General features: G+C 34.9%; 2 protein-coding genes across 2 annotated transcripts; one reads left to right on the top strand and one right to left on the bottom strand.

Annotated features, from left to right (window-relative positions):
- Positions 1-6,666: 6,666 nt before the first annotated feature.
- Positions 6,667-7,905, top strand: LOC110933999. The gene has a single exon (XM_022177196.1). It carries the CDS (start codon positions 6,667-6,669, stop codon positions 7,903-7,905), a length of 1,239 nt encoding a protein of 412 aa, XP_022032888.1.
- Positions 7,906-9,889: 1,984 nt separating this feature from the next.
- LOC110933998 (LRR receptor-like serine/threonine-protein kinase SIK1) lies at positions 9,890-20,259 on the bottom strand. Its single transcript, XM_022177193.2, has 3 exons — positions 19,323-20,259; positions 11,159-11,527; positions 9,890-9,933 (listed from the first exon to the last, which is right to left on the bottom strand). The coding sequence occupies exons 1-3, from the start codon at positions 20,257-20,259 to the stop codon at positions 9,890-9,892; spliced, it is 1,350 nt and encodes a 449-aa protein (XP_022032885.2).
- Between the last annotated feature and the right edge of the window lie 2,151 nt (positions 20,260-22,410).

The following is a 22,410-nucleotide window of genomic DNA, read 5'->3' as shown; positions in this document are numbered from 1 at the left end:
CACAGGTGGTAAAGTTTGTGATTTTCTGGTGATACCAAAGGTTCTGCGTGGAATGTTTTGCACAGACATATATTTGAGGATTTTAATTAAATTCTCCAGCCAGCGTGAAGGGTTTTGCACAGAAACATACAGGTATCTAAAGTCAATAGTAGTTTCAAAACGTTGTTCACTGAAGACCTGGGGAATCTTTATGAGAGCTGATAGTTCAAGGCTGACAAGTGTGGATTCCAACTCTATCAGAAGTTGTAGTTGAGGGGGAATGTGCAGGATTCGGTTTTAGGTTTGATGTTTCTTTGGGATTTTACAGGGATCTGGGTGTAACTCAATTCGTTGAGTTTGCAAACGATGTACCTGGTCAAGCTGTCATCCTGAGTATTGATGTTGAAGATCCGTAGTGCATGACGTGGTTAACTTCACAAAGGCGAGACAATGAGATCTGGATGTAGTTCAACTAAGCGTGTTGGTTGAGCTTGCAAGTGATATACTCGGTCTAGCTGACTTCCTGAGTGTTGATGCTGATGATCAAAGTGCATTACTTGGTCGATTCCACAAAGATGGTTTACAGAAGACAGTTCACCAGAAAACTCTACCAATGTAGTATGCTTGAATGAAATAGAGTTCTTATAACAAGATCAAGACTTGATGCAGTTTTTAAAAAATGGAACCCTTATCAAATGCCGGTTGGAGTATTAGAAGATCAGCGGTAGATCGGTCAATTTAGCCTTGTGAGGACATTGCACAACACCCAACACGGATACGCGTACTTTGAGGGGGAAATATTATACGAGAAGCTTCAAGGGTGGTATTGCTATGAAGATTCAAGTCAAGATACTACTTACCTGGATCATCGGTCAAGGGGGAATTTGTTAACACAGAGAAGATAACATCAACAAATACTTGACTGAAGATCAATTGCAGTTGCATTTTCAGCATTCGGCAACAACGGACAAGGGGGAATTTGTTGGTGCAGTTTTTGTGTCCGATGTTGTTCGAATAGATTAGATTATTTTTATGCTGATTATATAATAGTTAGTGAAACGGTCAAACGAACGTATATAGACCCGCTCGTTTGAAGTGGTCAAACCAAAGGGTTATTCGTTTGACCGTGTGTGTTTGCAAGTGAAGGTGGTGTGGCTATAAATACCAACCCTTGTTCGTTTGCAACACTTGAAGGTTTTAGACTTGGGGGAGAGATCAGCACTTGGTCTCTCCCCGGATGTATGCTCCTTTGGTATAGTTCGGCTAGCTTGTAATCGGGCGGGTTTGTAATGTTATACTACCGAATTTATACAAGAAAGTTGTTTTATCCGCCTCTAATCATTCCGTCTTTGAACATAATCACACACTAATCACGGGTTTCGGTCCGAAACTCAAACCTACAGTATGGCATACTAGAAACACAATTGTACATGTAGTATGCGTTGTGTACAGTTGTGTTTCTAGTATATATAATTAGAATTTTTGGTTCTCCTTCTTCTCCGGAGACGATTAACATTCCGTTAATCTTCGTCGTCTTTCCTGATCCTCTTCCGGCAAGTGTGTAGCTCTCCTGTGATCGATTAGGGGTTTTCTTTTCTTCCTATTTTCGGTACGAGCAGAGTTAGCGGTGCTTTGGTTCTGGCCGGTGGCTCCTTCCGTTAATCGTCTTCGCCCTTCCCGCTCTTTTTCAGATACTCTGTAGCTATCCTATAATCGATTAGGTTTGTTCTTTCTTGGTTCGGTACGAGCATAGTTAGCGGTGTTTGGTTTCTGATCTGTGTAGGTTTTTTGTTTACTTCTTGGCTTTTGTGCGATTGTATCTGGATTCGTGATTTCTTAGTGGGTTTGTGATCGGTCGTGGCTATTTTTATAGTTCAGCTAGATTGGCACGAATCCTGTTAACCTCTTAACGATCTGTGATACTCTTTTTTCCGGACATGGTGTTCGGGGGTTGGAGGGGACAGTCTAACAGATTTGCTCCGCTGTCATATAACGAATTGCAAAGAAGAAAGCAGGAGAAACTCTCATAAACTAAAAATAACCATTACTACATGAATGACGAGTGGCATAAAGTACTAAGTAAGAAAGAAGTTAGGCAGGAGAAAGCTTTTGCTTATAGGGAGCTCAGACTCCGTAATGCAACTTCGTTCTTTATATCTAACCTTCCTGATTCTTGCAACCGGGAAACCTTATGGAAGGCTTTTGAGCATCTGGACAACCTGGAGGATGTTTTTGTCCCTGTTAAGAAGGACAAGGCTGGTAATAAATTTGGTTTTCTAAAGTTGATGAATGTCAAGGACCCAGCCTGGTTGATTGAAAAACTGAAGGAGACTCGCATCGACGGCACGGTGATTGGTGTCAACCTTGAAAAATTCGATAGGGATGGTTCGAAGATTGTGCAGCAGTCTGAGGGTGCAAGAGTTTCGGTTTTTGATAGACTTCAAGGTCTGAAACCGGCGTCCGTCGCGGTCGGGGCCCCGGGTCCGTCGGGTACTCAGCAAAAAGGTAAGAAAACGTATAGCTCCGTCGTTCAACCGATAGGGAACGTATGCAATGTCACTAATATCGAACTCCCTCCGATGAACATGATTACTAAGAAATCTCTTGAATTTAAGTCTCTCATTGGCGAAGCAAAAGACATTGATATTCTTAACAACCTGAAAGAAAATCTATCGGGGATCATGAAGGAAGGCCTCAACCTAAAATATCTGGGTGGCTTAAAGGTGTTACTTTGTTTTAAAAATTCTAAGGAAGTGGAAGATTTTCGGCATCATAAAGTGAACGAGTGGGAGAAATGGTTCTCCAGACTTTACGTTTGGGAGGGTATTCCTCCTCTTTTCGAGAGAGTCGCCTGGATCAAAGTTTTGGGTGTCCCTGCCTCCTTATGGGACCGTCATGTTATCAACAAAATTGGAGAAAGGTGCGGCCGTCTCCTGGTCAAGTCGGAGGCAGAGGCTACTGACGGAAACATGGCAGAAGATCGTCTAGCTATTTTAGTTCACTTGGGTAAAAGGATTGCAGCGGAGTTTAATCTGATCTGGAAGGAGCAGAACATAAGTGTATGGGTGGAGGAAATATTAGGGCAATGGATTTCGGCTTTTTTGAATAAAGAGGGTACAGTGGCGGATACTCCGGTGAGGTCATCGGAATGCGGTGAGTCTCTTTTCTCCGATGATCTCGCTTCGAAAAATTGCATGGGAGACTCTTCGTCTCCATGCATGGAAAGTCCAAAGGTTTGCATGATCCCCCCTTGCAAAGGAGACAAAGCAGCCGTGTGGGGCACATAGGGACCAGGATGAGCCGACTTTTGTTATTAATGAGGAGAGAGACAATGTGTGGCCTTCAGGACATAATACTGTTTTAAATGAAGATAGAGTTTTTGTGGGGCCAGTCCATGATAAAAGCTTGTTAGATAGTGAAACTAGGAGTTTTCAGGAGCCTATTAGGCCTAGCTACATAACAAGCCAGCCCAAACACGTTAGTAAAAACCATAAGTAGGCCCAAGGAGCGGAGATCCCAGATCTCAATAAAGTTGTGGAGAATATATCTGACTCTGATCCTTTTAATATTGCTAAAATCTTTAGGATGGAAGAGCATGCTCATAATGTCGCTGAACCTGTTTCGAAAAGTAGGGCTATTAGAGAGGAGTCGGGTGACAACCAGGAAGAAGAACAAGGTTATGATTTTGATTTGGAAGTCTCTCGTACTCTTGAATTTGGAGCATGTTTGGGTATAGGAGTGGAGTGTTTCGAGAACCACGTGAAGAAACTAGTCAGTGGGGAGACGGAGAAAGATGGTTGTCAATGAATTTTATTTCAATTAATATCAATGGGGTGTCTGATTCCCGTAAAGGGTTTGGGTGCGTGGTTTAAAGAGTTAAGTGAAAGCCGACTTCATTGGGCTGCAGGAAACCCATCAGGGGAACTTGTCTGAGTCAGAGTTGCGGCGGTTCTAGGATAACTCGAAGATGGAAGTCGTCTGTGTCGACTCGGTCGGGAGATCGGGCGGTTCGGCGTCTTTATGGAACCCGGATATTTTTAGTGTGGAGCGGATCACAAAAAACCAAAGATTCCTGATCCTGTCTAGTCATCTTTCGGGAGTTAATGATACGGTCAACGTCGTTAATCTCCATGCTCCAAATGATCCGGTTCGTAGAAGGGGGTTGTGGAGCGAGTTAGCCGCTCTTCTCATTTCAGGGGGGGGGGATATAGGTTCTGCTGGGAGATTTCCGCGATGTAGATCTATTGACGAACGAGTCAACTCATGATTCGACAAGGGGTCAACAGATGCTTTTAATGGTTTTATAGCTAGTGCTGGTCTCCTGGAATTCTCTCTGATCGGAGGTAAGTTCACATATATCTCCGGGCACAATGACGTAAAAATTAGGGATGTTCATATGCCGATCCGATCCGATCGAGGGTCTGCTCATGCTCGGATTGAATTAAAACCGATCCGATCCGATCGGATCGAATTTGCAAAACCGAGCCCAAATGTGATGCTCATGCTCGGATTAAATTTGAATCGAGCGCATCGTTTTCGCTTGGTTTTTCTCAAATCCTAACTAAAATCGAGCGAATCGTTTTCGCTCGATTAAATTATAAGGTTGCGTTCAACAAAAACAAATCAAGAAAGGAATACAAAACTTAATTAAAACATGTCCAACACCTTACTAATAAAAGGAATACATAACTAAAAACATGATTCTAAAAATGTTCTTAACAATATCAAGAAGCACAAAATAAAGTGCGAAATACAAATTGTCATTTAGCTCAAAAGCCATAAACTTCTTCTTTAAGCTTGATCATCTCAATCCACAAAATTCAACTTCAAATCAACACTATTAAGTTGGCCTAGTATATTTTTTGGGCTTTTAATTTTTTTTGGGCTAGTATATTTTTTGGGCTTTTAATCTTTAAAATCTATAATATATATTAATTATTAATAAAAATAATTCGAGCGAAACCGAGTGATCGACGAGCGAGCGGACCTTTGCCCATGCTTGGATTGAATTTGAATCGAACCGATCCGAGCGGCTCATTTACAAACTGAGCGAGAATCGAATGAACATTTTTCAAGCATTTTTCGAGCGATCGTCGAGCAGTTTGGACAGCCTTAGTAAAATGAGTAAACTTGATAGGTTTTTGATCAATGATCTTTTTATGAGCTCTTGGCTAAATGCCAGTGTGGAAGTGCACAAAAGAGGGTGTTCAGACCACTGCCCCATCTCCTTGGCTTGTTTTTCTTCTGACTTCGGTCCGATCCCTTTTAAGTTTTTTAATTCTTGGATTGGGGAAAGTAGATTGGGGGAGATTGTAAACTTGGCTGTTAACAGATATTATTGTGGAAGTAATAAGGATGTGGCGCTAGCTGGGTTTCTCAAATGGGTTAAGTTGGAAGTCAAAAAGTGGAGGCTAGAGGAAAAAGTTGCGAATCGGAAGAGTTTGAATGATAGAGTTTGAATGATATGATAGAGATTATTGACATGATCGAGAAAAAAGCTAGTCTCGGGCCGATTACAGATGAAGAGAAGAAAATCAGAATCGATCTCCGAGTGGTTGAAATATGGGTATGAAAACAACACCTTTTTTCACAAGGTGGTCTCTATGAACTTGGCTAGAAACAGAATCAATGGTGTGAAGTTTCATGGCAGATTTATCTCGGACCCGGTGGAGCTCAAAGAGGAGATCAGACAGTGGTTCAAAAATCAGTTTACGGAACCTATCAGACGCAGGCCCGACTTCAATAATTATGGGCTCCCCAGCGTGTCGGAGCAAATGGGCTGGCTTCTTTGTGAGCGTTTTTCGGAGAAAGAAGTCTTTATGGCTATCAAGAGCTGTGATGGAGGGAAAGCGCCAGGTCCTGACGGATTCCCCCTAAAATTCTTTAAATCCTTTTGGAGTATTATTAAACACTTGGCTATGGGGATGTTAATTGAGTTTCACATCGATGGTTCGATCAGCAAGGGGTGTAATTCCTCCTTGGTGGCTCTAATCCCAAAAATTAACGACCCGCAAGAGCTAGCTAATTTCTGGTCTATCTCGTTGGTAGGTTCTATATATAAAATCATTGCAAAAGTGTTGGCTAATAGACTCAAGCTTGTGATTAACGAGATTACTTCTCTAAACCAATCGGCCTTTGTTGGTGGCCGAAACATCCTTGATAGCCCTCTCATGGTGAGTGAGATGGTGGCGTGGGCAAAAAAGTCAAAATATAAAATGATTATTTATAAAGTGGACTTTGAAAAAGCATACGATTTTATAAATTGGAAATTCCTTTTTTGAATGATGGAGAAAATGGCGTTCCCGAAGAAATGGACGTATTGGATTAAGAGTTGTCTAAGTTTGGGTATGGGTTCGGTTCTAGTGAACGGGTCACCTACAAAGGAATTCATAATTAAGAGAGGTTTACGCCAAGGGGATCCACTCTCCCCTTTCCTTTTTATCATTGCTATGGAGGTCATAAGTATGTTCATGAAAAGGGCGAGCAATTTGGGATTATTTTATGGTTGCCAACTTCCCAATGAAGGACCTAACATCACACATCTCTGCTACGCAAATGATGTCCTATTTTTCGGAGTTTGGTCGGAACTTAATATTATTGCTTTGAATCGTCTTTTGAGATGGCTGAATCTTGTCTCGGGGCTTAAAGTAAAACCGTAAAAAATGTAAAATATTCAGCATCGGTGTTATGGATTCCGAGGTAACTCGCTTTTCGCGTTTGGTCAAATGTGAAGTGGGTTCCCTCCCGTTTACGCATCTGGGTATTCCAATCGGAGTTAATATGAAAAGAGCAAAAGTTTGGAAACCGGTGATGGATAGGTTCTTGGCGAAATTGTCAAAATGGAAAGCTAGGTATCTTTCTTTTGCGGGTCGCATGACTCTAGCCAAGTCGGTCCTCGGGAGCCTCCCATCCTATTTTCTCTCCTTGTTTGCGGCTCCTAAATGTGTCATCAATAAACTTGAAAAGATTAGAAGGGAATTCATTTGGGGTAAATCAAATTCGAGGCATAAGCTAAGATGGATTCGGTGGGAGCTCTTAATGAAGTCAAAAAAGGCCGGTGGTATGGGTATTGGGGGGATTCAAGGTTCCAACCATGCAATGCTTTCTAAGTGGTGGTGGAGGTTTAAAGAGAACACAAATCAGTTATGGGCCGAAGTGGTGATAGCGATTCACAAAGGTAATGTTACTAGCAATCCCCCTACTTTTATTCCTTTGAAAAAAACAATCCCGGGGGTGTGGAAGGACGTTGGGTCGGTTGAGGTGGCCTTGTCAAAAATAGGTATTAACATTAAAGAAAGCTTAGTGGCAGAGAGGGATTCGTGGAGATGGCAGAGTGATCCGAACGGATCCTTATTCGTCAAGCAGGTCTGTTCGGACATCGAGAAGGCCGCCGAGGGGGATGGAAATGATTCGTATGTTTTTGGTTGGAACAATTGGGCCCCTCCGAAAGTGAATTTTCTACTTTGGAGGGCTATCATTGGAAAAGTTGCCTCTAAAGTGGGTCTGATTCATAGGGGTGTTCCGCTATCTGATAGCACCTGCCCTAGGTGTGGGATTTACGGCGAGGATCCCGACCATATTTTTGTAAATTGTCTGTGGGCTCAAAGTATTTGGCGGAATGTTCTGACTTGGATCCGTATTAGCTTCCCGGTTGATATTATCAACCCTAAAAATCTGATATCTTTCATTACGGCTTGCCCGGGAGGAAAAGTTTGGAAGCTTTTGGTCTACACGATAGCCATGGGGACTGTTTTGAGGATTTGGAATGCTAGAAACGAGAAGGTTTTTGATGATCACTTCATTCCTATTAATATAATGGTGGAGAAGATCAAAGAAGATGTGGAGAAGATCAAAGAAGATGTGTTCCTTCGGATTAGCAACCGATCCAATCTTAAGTCGCCAAGTTGGGAGAAATGGAAGACTTGATATTTTAGATATGTTGTAATCTGTTCTGTTGTGTTTTGTTTTCTTTGTTTTTGTTGTTCTCAGCTTCTTGCTGGCTCTTTATATTTATATATAAAGTGTTGTTTACCGTTCAAATATATATATATATATATATATATAATTAGAAACACAACTGTACATGTAGTATATATAATTTATTGCATGTATTAAAAACCAATTATGTGTAAAGTTACTAGAAACACAACTGTAGGATTGCATGTGTTAAAATCAATTATGTGTGGTAATTTATAATAATGTATTGTGTTTTACAAGAAATCTGATCAATTTCTGTTCAAAGTCTCCAAGTTCTATAACTTTTTTTTCAAATTAAATCCTTGTAAATTATCGTGTTATGAATTTACATCGAGATAGATAATAAATGGGTAACAAGCTGTGCCGCTATCCCTTTTTAAATAGCAAAACTAAGTTTTTTAAAAATTATGTTCATAGATCTCAGGATCATAACATTACTATGCATGACCCTTTGAACTCGACTAAAAAGGTCCACAGCCTCTGGCGCCAGAAAACCAAAAGTATCAAAAGCAAAAGCAAATGGGATAAACACATATTGGTTGTCAAGGCACGCTTTCTCGTGTTTGGTCACTATAAAGCAGTCTGACCCACCGTAAAAGCACTACCCCGTAAGCCCACAAGTGGGGAAACCCCTGTTAGATCCACACATGCATGTTTTCCTCCTACCCATCCAAAGACCAGAATATCGGTTGGTCGAAGGGTAGATCTCTCTTCCAACAGGTCAGTTAAGAAATTAACGAATGCCGCTTTCTTAGCAGAAATACCAGCGCGTCTGAATATGCCAAAAAAACATCTCTAGCCAAATCATGGCGGCATTTGAACCCCGGGAGCTCTCTATAATGAACTGCATGCTCCCCAAAAGAATCCGTTTTCTATAAAATCAATTCAAAGTTCAAATCCATACATAATGCTATCAAAGGATAGTTAATCAAGAAATCAAAATAATTTACGGAAGATCAAGATCATATCAATCAAAACCATCAAAGGTTGTATCAACAACAATACTCTCACTATTGAATTGGATTGACCAAAAACATCTATCAACACAAAAATGTTTTCTACAAATCGGTGTATCCAAGTCAACTTGTTTGATTTTGATTAGAAGATCTATAAACGGTCTTATAGTGTCTCAACTTGTGTTCTTAAAGTGTGTCTCCCATTATCCTACAAAACCCCAAATCTCAACTTGTGCTCTTAAAGTGTGTTGCCATTACTTATAGTATTTTATCTTATTTAATATGTTTATCTTTTACTAATTCTTTGTTTATTATGTTTTGTGGGGATTACATGACATCTTTGAAACTCAATTAACTTAACCACTTAATTTAATCATGTTACTTTTAACTTAACTTAACTTAACTTGACTAAGGTGTAAGTACGGCTTTTGGTACCCTTAATCAGATCCGGTGTAACCTTCTTCTGGTATTGAACCAGATTCGGGTGACAAGCTTCTGGTATTGAACCAGATTTTAGGGTAATAAAATTGCTCCGGTAATTAATTAAAGAACCCTAAACTCGATCCCAACTGTGAGCGTAAATTAATAGGAACTAATGAATTAAGTTATAAAAATATAATAAAACTAACATGGCCTTAAACCAATCTTGTTGTGGCATATCTCGTTTAATAGTCGAGAGGCTAGGGATGGTTCATTATTAACATATTTCCAGACCAGTCTATCCATATGTTCTAGCAAGATTGAGGGAATGTTGGTAACCTTAACATGAGCCGCTTCCGGTTTTCATAAAAGATAAAACAGAAGATTAAACCATTTTCCTCGTTTTATAAAATAAGCTATATTAATTAAGAATAATTTATCAAAGAGTCATATATTACTATTTTAGTATATTAAACTAACTACAAATAAGTATGGTCAATATAATAATAAACGCTTGAGTAGTAGAAGTGTATACCTGGACGATACTTGGTTCTAATCTAACTATACACGATGGGTTCTCTGCCCATTACGTATATTTTGTCTATATAAAAAACATTTCTTTTATAAATTTAAAACTAGATAATCATGTTTTCAAGTTATTGAATTAAATTAACACACTTTAGTGTGCTCAATATTACTAAAACTAATACATCTAATTCACATGACATCAAGTTTTTGGTGTCGTTGCCACTTTATACGGTTTAATCCTAAGAAAGATCCAAATTATTATCTTGACAAATCTTATTTTCTATCTTTTTGGCATAGTCCTGTAAACCGCTGGCCACTCAAGTAGATTCTAAACCTAAGCTTGATGAATCCTCTAGTCCAGAATTTCATAACCTGACTCTATATAGGAGCTTAGCTGGTGCATTGAAGTATCTGACCTTCACTAGATATCTCATATATGTCATCTAGAAGGTGTGTATTCATAGACATTCTCCCAAGATTGTTGCTCATTGGAATGCATCGAAACATATCATATGTATCTTCAAGGCATGTCCCTTACTCTCGGGTTGGCATCAGATGTTTCTTTATGAGTTTACATTGATGTCGGGCGGTCCACTTCGGGGTATTGTGTGTATTTAGGTTAAAATCTCATCTCTAGGTCCTCTAAACAACAGCCTACAATTTCCAGGTCTAGTGCAGATGTTGAATATCTGGGTGTGGCAAATGTGGTGGGTGAAATACGTTGGTTACATAATCTATTTTTGGAGCTTCATTGCCCTTTATCTAAGGCCACTCTCGTGTACTACGACAAAAAATAGTGCAATTTATCTTTCGGGCAATCAAGTTCAATACTAATGCACTAAACATATTGAGTTGGACATTAATTTTGTACAAGAACAGGTTCAACGTGGTACTGTTCGCATTCTCCACTTTCCAACTCATTTTCATATTGTTGACATCTTCACTAAAGGGCTTCCCAGATATCTATTTGAAGAATTCCAATCCGGTCTCAGCGTTCAGCTTCTTCCCACTTGATGTTGTAATAGATATAATAGATTTCATATATTAGGGATGTGTATATTTTAATATTGATGTATATGCAATCTCCAAATAGGAGAAATTGTTTGTGTGTGTTTACATATATACGTATATAAGGGAAATCAATGAGAATGGACTTGTTTTAAATCAATCCCTTAGATGACACAACAACCATATAATACTACTGCATAGCGCGCTATTCTCCAAATCAATAAAGGCATATGCATCTTTTAGTTAATATAGTTTCTAGATTAAATGATGTCACTATATATAAAACATACCTGTGAGTCTATTATATCCAAGATAGAGATGTGTCAGTTGTGTTAGATTCACGACCTCTGAAGGAATGATTCCTATAAAGCTATTAAATGATGCCTCAAGCCTTTGAATGTTTTTCAATTTCCAAAAGCCAGACGGAAGTTGGCCGGTAAACTGATTGTTGGAAAGGTATAATACTTCAAGAATATGAGAACTTATGCTAGTATCTGTATCTGGGAATAGCAACCCAGACAATTTGTTTCCATCGAAATTGATCACCTTGAGAGAAGACATATTGAATATGACATGGGGAACCTGTCCTTCCATATTCCCTCCTTGAATGGATAATATCTCCAACCTTCTCAGGTTGCCTATCTCAGCTGGAATTGAACCTGTTCAAACGAAAGTGTAACACTCATAATAATGTAATTGGTATAGGGTTCTAATAAGTGCATATCAAATTAGTCTACAGTCATAACAAAGTTTATCTTATTCTTGTCATACGATGTAGTAGAATTCGAATTCGATCAAGATAAATTTTCTTTTATTCTATCCAGAAATTAATATTGTAAGCTAACTTTTAGTATATATTTACATTAAGTGAAGTGTGTGCATACGTACTTCAGGTATATGTGGGTCATAAAATTTGGAATATCCATGTTAAAGTTGGACAATCCTTGTTGAAGTTAAACCAAACTTTTATTTGCCGATTTAGCTTCAGGTAAGCGTAGCTATTTAAATATCTTTATGCGAAATCATCAAATTAACTTAAAATGAATATTAGATCATATTTACTAAAGTGAATTCAAACCTTGTAAAATGTAAGATATCACATTTAATATTTGAAATTATACTTCAAGTTCTTAAATAATATGATTTTCTTAACATGCTCAAATAATATTATTATGAAGTAAATAACGAAGAAGAAAATAATGATAATAATTCTAATAAATACATGGTATCGTCATGTCTATAATAATACCTTTACTAAATATATTATTGTTAAATATAAGTATGATAACAATAAGAGGGAATGTATCAAGATGCTATACAACTAAACATTTTTTTAATTAAAATCATATAATTATACATTATTGTAAAGAGTACGTACCTAAGTGTTTGGAATGCGTAATCCACAAGGAGCACAAAAGTAAAAGGTTGGTTTCATTAGACTTTATTTGGGCTTATATTTGTTTCTTATTGATCAAACCTTAATCTAATCTTCAATATACCCATGATGTAATTGTACTCTTTGAACACCTAATAAAAGATTAATCTTAGTTGCAACCCATAGACATAGGTCACGTTGATCAAACCACGTTATATTCCCGTGTTCTTTATTGCTTTTGTGTGTATGTAAGAGTCATTCTGTTGCATGTTGATATCGAACTAACACTAAGTAGGAATCATATTTTTTTATACTTGTTGTGGCTTTTGTGTGTATGTAAGAGTGATTTGTTTCTTATTATAGTTTTGTCTCACTAACATCATCACAAGCATAAGCATGTTCATTATTAACATTCTAATATACAATTTTGTATATGGATAAGTTAATATTAGCCCTTGAATTTATATGAAAAAAAAAAAAACTTGATTCTACTGGTTAACATAATATTATTATTTTAGGGATAATAAACTCACACATATTAGACAACAAAGTAATTTAGATAGTTAGAGTTCCATTATATAAATATTACAAGTAGTATGTGTAAATGTGGCTTCTATTAATACCATGTAATCTCATTCTGCATAACATCTTAGTACAAATCATAATTACACACACTTAACAGTGTTTTACTTGGTATAAGAACCAAGCCACCGTCACAGCACCGCAGTGCCACCATCGCCTGACCACCCAACAACACTTACATATCTGTTTATTGTCTAGATGGTCGTTGATCCATTTACAAGATCAAAATTACTCTACAAGAATATTTTACAAAATTACTCTATAAGATCAAAATTACGCTACAAGATCATTTGTAGAGTAATTTTGATAATTACTCTACAATGTAAATAACTATGAAAATGTCATCGCGTTTTTTCAGCAACACCTTCGGTTTGTACGTTTTGTACGTTAAAGTTATATATATTTGATCTTTTGTCATATACTAATATATACAAATATGCAATAACAATTTATTCCATGTTAAAAAAAATTAAGCTATTTTTAGCTAAGCTAAATACATGGTTAACCACTTTTAACCGACTCGCTATAACCATCAAAACTGAATAACCGTAACAACCATAACCGATCGGTTATGGTTATCCATTAACCGACATCATGGTTATGGTTATGGTTTTAGGTCAAAACTGACCAAATTAACCGACCCATGCACACCCCATATATATATATATATATATATATATATATATATATATATATATAGGATTAGGTTCAATAGTGAACAACTTCTTAAGAGTGAACTGAGTGAACTAATCTTGTCCCTTGATTATTTTTTAGATTAAAAGGGTAAGATTGACATTAGCCAAGTATGTTTAATTAAAATCCCTTAATTTTCTCATCTCTTAACTCTCTCTCTTCTCTCATTTTTAATTATTTCTCCATTATTTTAATTATAAAAAATTGAAGGGCTTTAAATTTTGGTAGACCATCATGGATTACGATTACGACATTATCTCTTCAGCTCATATGTTGAAATTGATTAATGAATATTGCAAGTATTCTTATCACTCAAGAAAATGATAAAGACAAAACACCTATTTTTTTAAATGTTTTTTTTTTGGAAATATTTTGTTTACAAATTATTTAATTTCCAAATATTCGTAACACTCCTTTTTTATCCATAAATTTTGTTTTAATTTAACTTAAATATTGTTTTTCTTTTATTATCCGTATATGTACATATCATAATATATTGTTTTTAACTATTTATAATTCTCAATAAATATTAAAAAAAAAATTCTCTGAGATTGAAATTGTAATTATTTTTGAGCATTATCTTTTTTTAATATGTGATAAGTTCTCTGCATACATGTGACTTATTTCGTTTTCATTAATTTCATAACTTTTATACAAATCTACACTTGTGCATTCATAATATAGTATATGTTGTTAATATACACATATGTAACCATTTCTAAATATAATACACAGATGTATAAAAGTTTGTACACATGTGTATAAACTAACAATTGTATATCTTGTATAAACTGATTGTTAGCGAGACGGTACACATGTGTATAAACTAACATGCGTATAAACTAACAGCTGTATATCTAAACTGATAGTTTACGAGACTGTACACATATGCATAAACTAACATCTGTGTATCTTGTATAAACTGATACTAGCGAGACTGTACACATGTGTATACACTAACAGCTGTGTATCTTGTATATACGGAAACTAGCGAGATTTTAAGGATTTTGATTATATTACTTAATAAATGCAATTTACAAAAGACATAAATACCCTTATGTCATTTATTTTAAAAGAAAGTTACAACATTATAATTACATTCTTGCCATTGTTTAAAAATCTTTAGATGATGTAATCCAATGGTCCAGATTAGTTCACACAATTCACTTTTAACCTAGTGTTCTCTCTAGAACCCTACCCTATATATATATATAGGGGAAGGTTCATTTGAGAAGAAAAAGAAGAAAGGACATATTAGTAAAATGCTATTTCATTTATAACTCATATCATTAATTTTTCTCTCTTTAATTAATTAGTCAACTAATCATTGATTTCCTACATATAATCTACAAAACCTACAAATATCGAAATTTTCCTATATATAGCCTATACATTGTAGAAATTTATCCTACACGCCTCGAAATATATCCTACACAACTCGTAATTTATACTACACAACTCGTAATTTATTCTACACTTTAAATTAAGTTGTTTTTTTTAATTTGGAAAAAGTTTTTATTTTGAAAAGTAGTTACAAATTTAATTTAGCTAGTTATTAAAAGGGAAGAATACATAGTAATGATTTATGTAAGTTTACCAATATACCCTTATATTAAAATTAAATACAAATATTAAATGAAGTAAAATGAAACATTTTTATTGGTTGAAATTTCTTCTTTTTTCTTCTTTCAAAATTTTTTTTCTCATTTGAACCCTCCACTATATATATAGGGAGAGGATCATGAGAAAACTACATATAAATGAGAAAACTAGAAAACTAACTAAAAAAACCTAAAAAAAACTAAAAAACGTACCAATTTTTTTTTTACAATTTTTAATAAAAAATTGCTAGTTTTTATATATAAAAAAAATTTCAAAATTTTTTTTTGTTGTATTGCACATGTGCATTATATGTGTACTACACATGTGCACTATATCCGTAATAGTGCACATGTGCATTACAACAAAAAATAAATTTTTTTATTTTTTTGAAAATTTTTTTCCATATATAAAAACCTACGATTTTTTTTATAAAAATTTAAAAAAAAAAACTGGTATGTTTCTTAGGTTTTTTTAGTTAGTTTTTTGGTTTTCTCATTTAAACTAGTTTTCTCATGATCCATCCCTATATATATAGGGGAAGGATCCACTAAAAAGTGGATTTTGCCTAAATAGCATAAGAAGGATTCTGATGATTACATGTAGCACTCCTAATAAGTAGGAATGAAAGGCATTTTTGTCCTTATAAATAGGAGTGAAAATGACATGAGGCACCCCTTTTGTTTTTTAAAAATACAACAAAAAAAATTTAGTACAAAAAAATACAGTACAGAAAAATCTAGCACAAAAAATCTAGTACAAAAAAATATAGCACAAAAATGTAGTACAAAAAATATAGTACGAAAAATGTAGTACAAAAAAATATAGCACAAAAAATGTAGTACAAAAAAATCTAGTACAAAAAATATAGCACGAAAAAATTCAACAAAAAAATGTAGTACAAAAAAATCCAGCAAAAAAATTGAGAAAAAAAAATTTTAAGACAAAAAAATTCAGCACAAAAAATTTAGAGTTAAATGCCATTTTAGTCCATGTGGTTTGGGCCATTTTGCCAGTTTAGTCCAAAGGTTTCATTTTTAACCTTTGGGTCCAAAAAGGTTTCACAGTTGCCATTTTAGTCCACTGGGTTAATTTCATCCATTTTTTCTGTTAACGAGAAGGCCAATTCGGTCATTTTATATGGCTGAATTGCCCTTTTAGTTAACAGAATTACATACAAAATGACCAAATTGGCCTTCTCGTTAACAGAAAAAATGGATGAAGTTAACCAAGTGGATTAAAATGGCAACTGTGAAACCTTTTTGGACTCACAGGTTAAAAATGAAACCTTTGGACTAAACTGGCAAAATGGCCCAAACCACAGGGACTAAAATGGCATTTAACTCAAAAATTTAACACAAAAATATAGTACAAAAATTCAGCACAAATAAATGTTATACAACATATAAATACAATACATTTAAGTGAGTTTTTTTAGTATTCATATTTTATATAGCAATGTGGTACTCAACTTAAAGATAAAAAAACGCTCGATTTTACGGTGAAATTTTTATGAAAAATAATGTCTTATTAAAAAGTTATGAACGTTTAAACAACGGGGTGGAATATGCATGTACCTTGCATGTGGAGAGATAAAGTTCATAAATAGTATTTTCCCAAGATACCCTTCCACTCCCCCTTTCTCCTATACTTTCATCTTAACAATTAATTCAAAAAATGAATGATTAAGATTCATTCTCATCCTACTTAAGCAAAATAAACTTTTTATTTGATCTTACCCTTATATATATAATAAAAAGTTTATTTTGCCTAAGTAGGATTAGAATGAATTTTAACCATAGGAGAAAGGGGGAGTGGAAGGGTATCTTGGGAAAATACTATTTATGGACTTTATCTCTCCACATGCATATTTCACCCCATTTTTTAAACGTTCATAACTTTTTAATACGACACTATTTTTTCATAAAATTTCACCGTAAAATCAAGCGTCTTTTTATCTTTAATTTGAGTACCATATTGCTACATAAAATATGAAGACTAAAAAAACCCACCAAAATGTATTGTATTTATATGTTGTATAACATTTTTTGTGCTGGATTTTTGTACTATATTTTTGTACTAATTTTTTTGTGCTGAATTTTTTTGTCTTGCATTTTTTTTCTCAATTTTTTGTGCTGGATTTTTTGTACTCCATTGGGGAAGGATCCACTAAAAAGTGTATTTTGCCTAAGTAGCCTAAGAAGGATTGTGATGATGACATGTGGCACTCCTAATAAGTAGGAATGAAGGGTATTTTGGTCCTTATAAATAGGAGTGAAAATGAGATGTGGCACCTCTTTTGTTTTTTAAAAATACAACAAAAAAATATAGTACAAAAAAATTTAGCACAAAAATCTAGTACAAAAAAATATTGCACAAAAAATGTAGTAAAAAAATATAGCACAAAAAAATCTAGTACAAAAAAATATAGCACGAAAAAATTCAGCAAAAGATGTAGTACAAAAAATCCAGTACAAAAATTGAGAAAAAAATATTAAGACAAAAAAATCCAACACAAAAAATTTAGCACAAAAATATAGTACAAAAATACAGCACAAAAAATATTATACAACATAGAAATACAATACATTTTAGTGGGTTTTTTAGTCTTCATGTTTTATATAGCAATATGGTACTCAAATTAAATATAAAAAAAACGCTCGATTTTACGGTGAAATTTTTATAAAAAATTAATTTCGTATAAAAAAGTTATGAACGTTTAAAAAATGGGGGTGAAATATGCATGTGCCTTGCATGTGGAGAGAGAAAGTCCATAAATAAATTTTTTTCAAGATACCCTTGCACTCCTCATTTCTCTTACACTTTCATCTTAACCATTGATTTGAAAAATGAATGGTTAAGATTCCTTTTCCTCCTACTTAGGCAAAATAAACTTTTTATTTGATCTTACCCCATATATATATATATATATATATATATATATATATATATATATATAAACCACTTTTATTGTGAAAACTCGAAAACTAACTAAAAAAATGTTAAAAAACACACAAAAATTTTTTTTTCAATTTTTTTATAAAAATCGCAGGTTTTTTATATATAAAAAACTTTTAAAAAAAAAATTTGTAGTACACATGTGTAGTATACACATTACACATGTGCACTACAAAAAATTTTTTATATACATAAAGTGGCGAAAATTGGTATGCAAAAAAAAATTGGTATGTTTTTTTGGGTTTTCTAATTAGTTTTCGAGTTTTCACAATAACTAATGGTTTTCATTTAAATTGGTATATATTTAAATAAACACACAATCAACGATGTAGAGTTTATCCTTAACACGTTTCATACACACGGCCAAAATAGTAGTTTACACCCAATGATAGTACAAATATTTTATAATGATATGTAAGTCAAGGTCGAGCATATGCGTTATGTATATAGTGCGAGGCTTTATAGGGAACACGGAAAAAGTTGAAAACAGGAGAACCATTCATTTAACATGTTAAATGTATCATAAAAATTCAATTAAAAATAAATAAATATTATTTATTTTCAAAATCTGTTTTGGAGTTTTTGCTTATAAAGATGTGTAGAATCTATTTCAATAAAAAAAAAATATTTTTGTAATTTTTTTACCTTTTTTAACTGTTTTTATAAAAAAAAAATTATTTTTTTTGGTTTTCGAATTTTTTTATTAGAAAGGCTTCTATATGTATTTATATGCTAAAGCTCCGAAATTAAAAAAAAAATTAACATGTTAAATGCATGGTTACCCACTTTTTTAGCGTTCCTCATTGAAAGCTCCTCTACTTCTCGTGTACACGTAAAAATGTCTTACCATCTAGCATAACCATGATACGCACGGACAGGATGTATATGTCTCAATTTTGTACTAACCTAACTTATTGTTGATGTGCTATTTTCGGGCTAGAAAGTTATATGCGAGTAAAGAACGATACACTAAAGCGGTGTGTCTCTTGACTATAAATGGGACTTTTTCTGACATTTCTAGCTATAAATTTAAAACACACTGAAGAAAATAGCTATAATTTCGGTTTCTTTTTTGTTTTTCCGTTTCATGTTTTTTCTTGAACACCAGAATAAATAACAATACTACTTCTCCGCGCTATAAAATTTTGAGTAGAAGTATTAGCATAGTGCAATTGTCCCTGCAGTTATATATAGCAGATTATATTTGAACAGCGATGTCACTACCTAAATTAATTTATAAACCATACCTTGCAAGTCATTATCACCAAGATATAACTCTTTCAAAAGAGTCAGATTTCCAATTTCCCTGGGTATGATGCCACTGAAATTATTAAATGACATGGACATATACCGAAGCTGCTGACATTTGTTGATGCTTGATGGAATTGGTCCTGTGAATGCATTGTGAGATATAAATAACAGCCTGAGCTTACCGAGCTGGTCGTTGCACATATCGTCTGGCAGACTTCCGGATAGCCTATTCCCTGATAATTCAATCTTTCTTATACAAGATAGATTGAAAAGCGCTGGTGGCACAACCCCGGTTAACTGATTATCGTTCACGTGAAAATCATGCAAACATGATCCATTACCAATTTCTTTTGGGATGTATCCTTGTAATGAATTATCATTCAAACGTAGTGTCTTTAGACTTGTCATGTTATTAAGAAAATACGGAGAGAGAGTGCCTGTGAGATTATTTTCATTCAGATACAATATTTCAAGTTTTGGCATGTTGTTAAAATACCAAAGGGGTAGCCTTCCTGTGAGATAGTTGCCTCCCATGTACACTTTTTCCATATGGCGTAACTGCGCGATCTCAGGAGGTATTGGGCCATAAAAACTATTGTTTGTGAGGTTAAGCAATGAGAGGAATGAAAGGTTAGCAATATGTGGAGAGATTGTTCCAACAAGACCCATGTAAGATAGATCCAAGGAAATGACCCTTTGAGTTCGAGACTGTGAACCACAAGTAACACCTTTCCAGTTACAAACGGAGGTTTTTGTCGACCAGTTTTTTGATAAAACACCCGAAGGGTCGACACTGATTTGAGCTTTAATCGCTTCAAGAGCATGTTGATCTGTGCTTAAAGAAACACTATCTTGGGCTGTAGAAAAACGATAATAATAGAGAGTCATGAAGACTATCATAAGATTGAAGATAAAGATACACGTATTATCCATAGGTGTTAGTTTTGTGTGCTGAAATTCGTTTTTTCATTTGGTTACATGTAGTGTTAATTAATATATATATACCTGAAGCATGTATTCAGCTAAGCAGCCTAAACCATAAAGGGGATGAGTTAAAAGGGTAACAAGTAACAACCACCGGTATTGAGTTATTGCAGATGACGTTGTATATATAACTATAGCAAGTTGACAGGTTCAAACAATCTGTATTGGGTCAAAGTTCGTTTCATTTTGAAATTACGTGATGAAGGACGAATGAATTTAAGACGGAGACGCTGGCATCACGACCAAATGAGGTTTCAAAGGTAATAAACACACGGAGCAGATTGACGGTTGTTTAACAATAATAATAACTTAAATGAACAATTGTAATCCTCAAGTTTTTTATGATAAAATTTTAAGCAAAAATAGTGAAAAAAATGTGTTTGTTTTCATTAATTTATACAGAAACAATTGTATGCAATTATTATTAATTAGTGGATTTCTTGTTCTCCTTGGCGAGAGGATGCGTTCAAAATGGAGCTTTATACAGAAACAATTGTATGCAATTATTATTAATTAATGGGTTTCTTGTTCTCCTTGGTGAGAGGTTCCCAACTAACTATGATGTGTTCAAAATGGAGCTAAGATAAATAAGATATTAGGAGAAGGTTCTATATATAAAACACTAAATATTGCAAGAAGTCAACAACACGCAGGAAATTTAGAACTTTCCTTAGATATAGTCTCCTTGGCCAAAAGGAACATATGGGGACCTAGAAAGTGCAAGCCTATCGTGATTGTGGCCAATGGTTAATGGGACATTTTGATGACGCACTTCGCACATAGGGCTGTAAACGAACCGAACGTTCAGCGAACAGTTCTTGAATCGTTTGGCGGGAAGTTGGTTTATGTTCGTTTAGTAAATGAACAAACACGAACAAGAAATTTTGTTTGTTAAGTTAAACGAACGAACATGAACAGAGGTTGCGTTCGTTCGTTTATGTTCATGAACGTTCGGTAATGTGTTCGTTTATGTTCGTGAGCGTTCGGTAATGAGTTCATTCATGTTCGCTCCTTAATGTTTATTTGTATTCGTTCGTTTAGAGGTTTTTATTTGTTGTATTTTGTTTTATTGTTCCATGCTTTTAAAATTTCGAAACCCTAGTTATCTTATATGCATCTCACGACATCCCACATTTTACTATTTCAATTTTAGTTTGTGTTAATGCTTGACAAACTCTTAATGTTGTGTTAATCTTGTTTCTGATAATCATGTCAACTGTGTTCGGATGACATCGTTTGTGTTCATTTATGATCATGAACATTTGTTAGAGTTCATTTGCATATGGTAAGTGTTCGTGAACAGTTAACAAACATGTTCGTTTCCTTAATGAACGAACACGAAACAGGAAATCTCGTTCGGTAAGCGTTCGTGAACAGTTCATGAACAAACTTATTCCTTAACGAACGAACACGAACACGAACACGAACAAGGCCTTGTTCGTGTTCGTTTGGTTCGTTTACAACCCTATATCGCACCCCCACCCTCACATTGTCATTAGCCATAGCAGCACCTTGTTGTTGATGTGTGGTTACGTCAGCCTAGTTGCTACTACGTTGGGGTGCAAGGATTGCTACCGCTCGGTTGCTACTGAGAAGTGTTGGGTTTGTAAATGGTGAAGACCCTGCTCATTCTTGGGTCGGTCAAAATTGGTGGCTGGATTAGAAGACCGCAAGGGCCGGCCACCCTTGTGGATTTTTTAGTCCCATATTTTGTATCTTGGGAAAAAGTGATTAACCCTATTTATTCCCTTTTTAAGTTAATCCATGTACTTGTAATCTTTGTCACAAAGTAATAAAAAGAATTCATGTTCATTGCCATGTGGATGAAGATCACACACCGTAATTGAATCACGCAAATTTTGTGTTATTTACGACTTTATTATCATTCATATATTGTCATGGGCGTGGTTTCGTGTGTGTGTGTGTCATACAATTGTCGTGTTTGAGAAGTCGTTTGTGGTCACAAGAGAATGAAAATCAAAACAAGTTTGCTTTGAATTAACTTTGGTCTTGGTCAGCCAATCAAATAATAGCATAGCTTCCACTCAAGTTTCAATGTACAACAACAAAGATTTCATTAACTTTTGGTGTTGATTGTTT

This window comes from Helianthus annuus, chromosome 4, assembly GCF_002127325.2.
Source record: "Helianthus annuus cultivar XRQ/B chromosome 4, HanXRQr2.0-SUNRISE, whole genome shotgun sequence".
NCBI lineage: Eukaryota > Viridiplantae > Streptophyta > Magnoliopsida > Asterales > Asteraceae > Helianthus > Helianthus annuus.
This window is presented reverse-complemented; position numbering and strand designations above follow the sequence as displayed.

Bases quoted from the DNA above. Each gene is read 5' to 3' on its own strand.
- LOC110933998 (XM_022177193.2), bottom strand. From the start codon at position 20,259: ATGGATAATACGTGTATCTTTATCTTCAATCTTATGATAGTCTTCATG. The intron at 11,528-19,322 runs GTATGGTTTATA...TCGTTTGAACAG, and splicing joins TGGTGATAATGACTTGCAAG to GTTCAATTCCAGCTGAGATA. The intron at 9,934-11,158 runs GTATGTTTTATA...TTTTTTATATAG, and splicing joins TGGATATAATAGACTCACAG to ACAAAATATACGTAATGGGC.
- LOC110933999 (XM_022177196.1), top strand. From the start codon at position 6,667: ATGGATTCCGAGGTAACTCGCTTTTCGCGTTTGGTCAAATGTGAAGTG.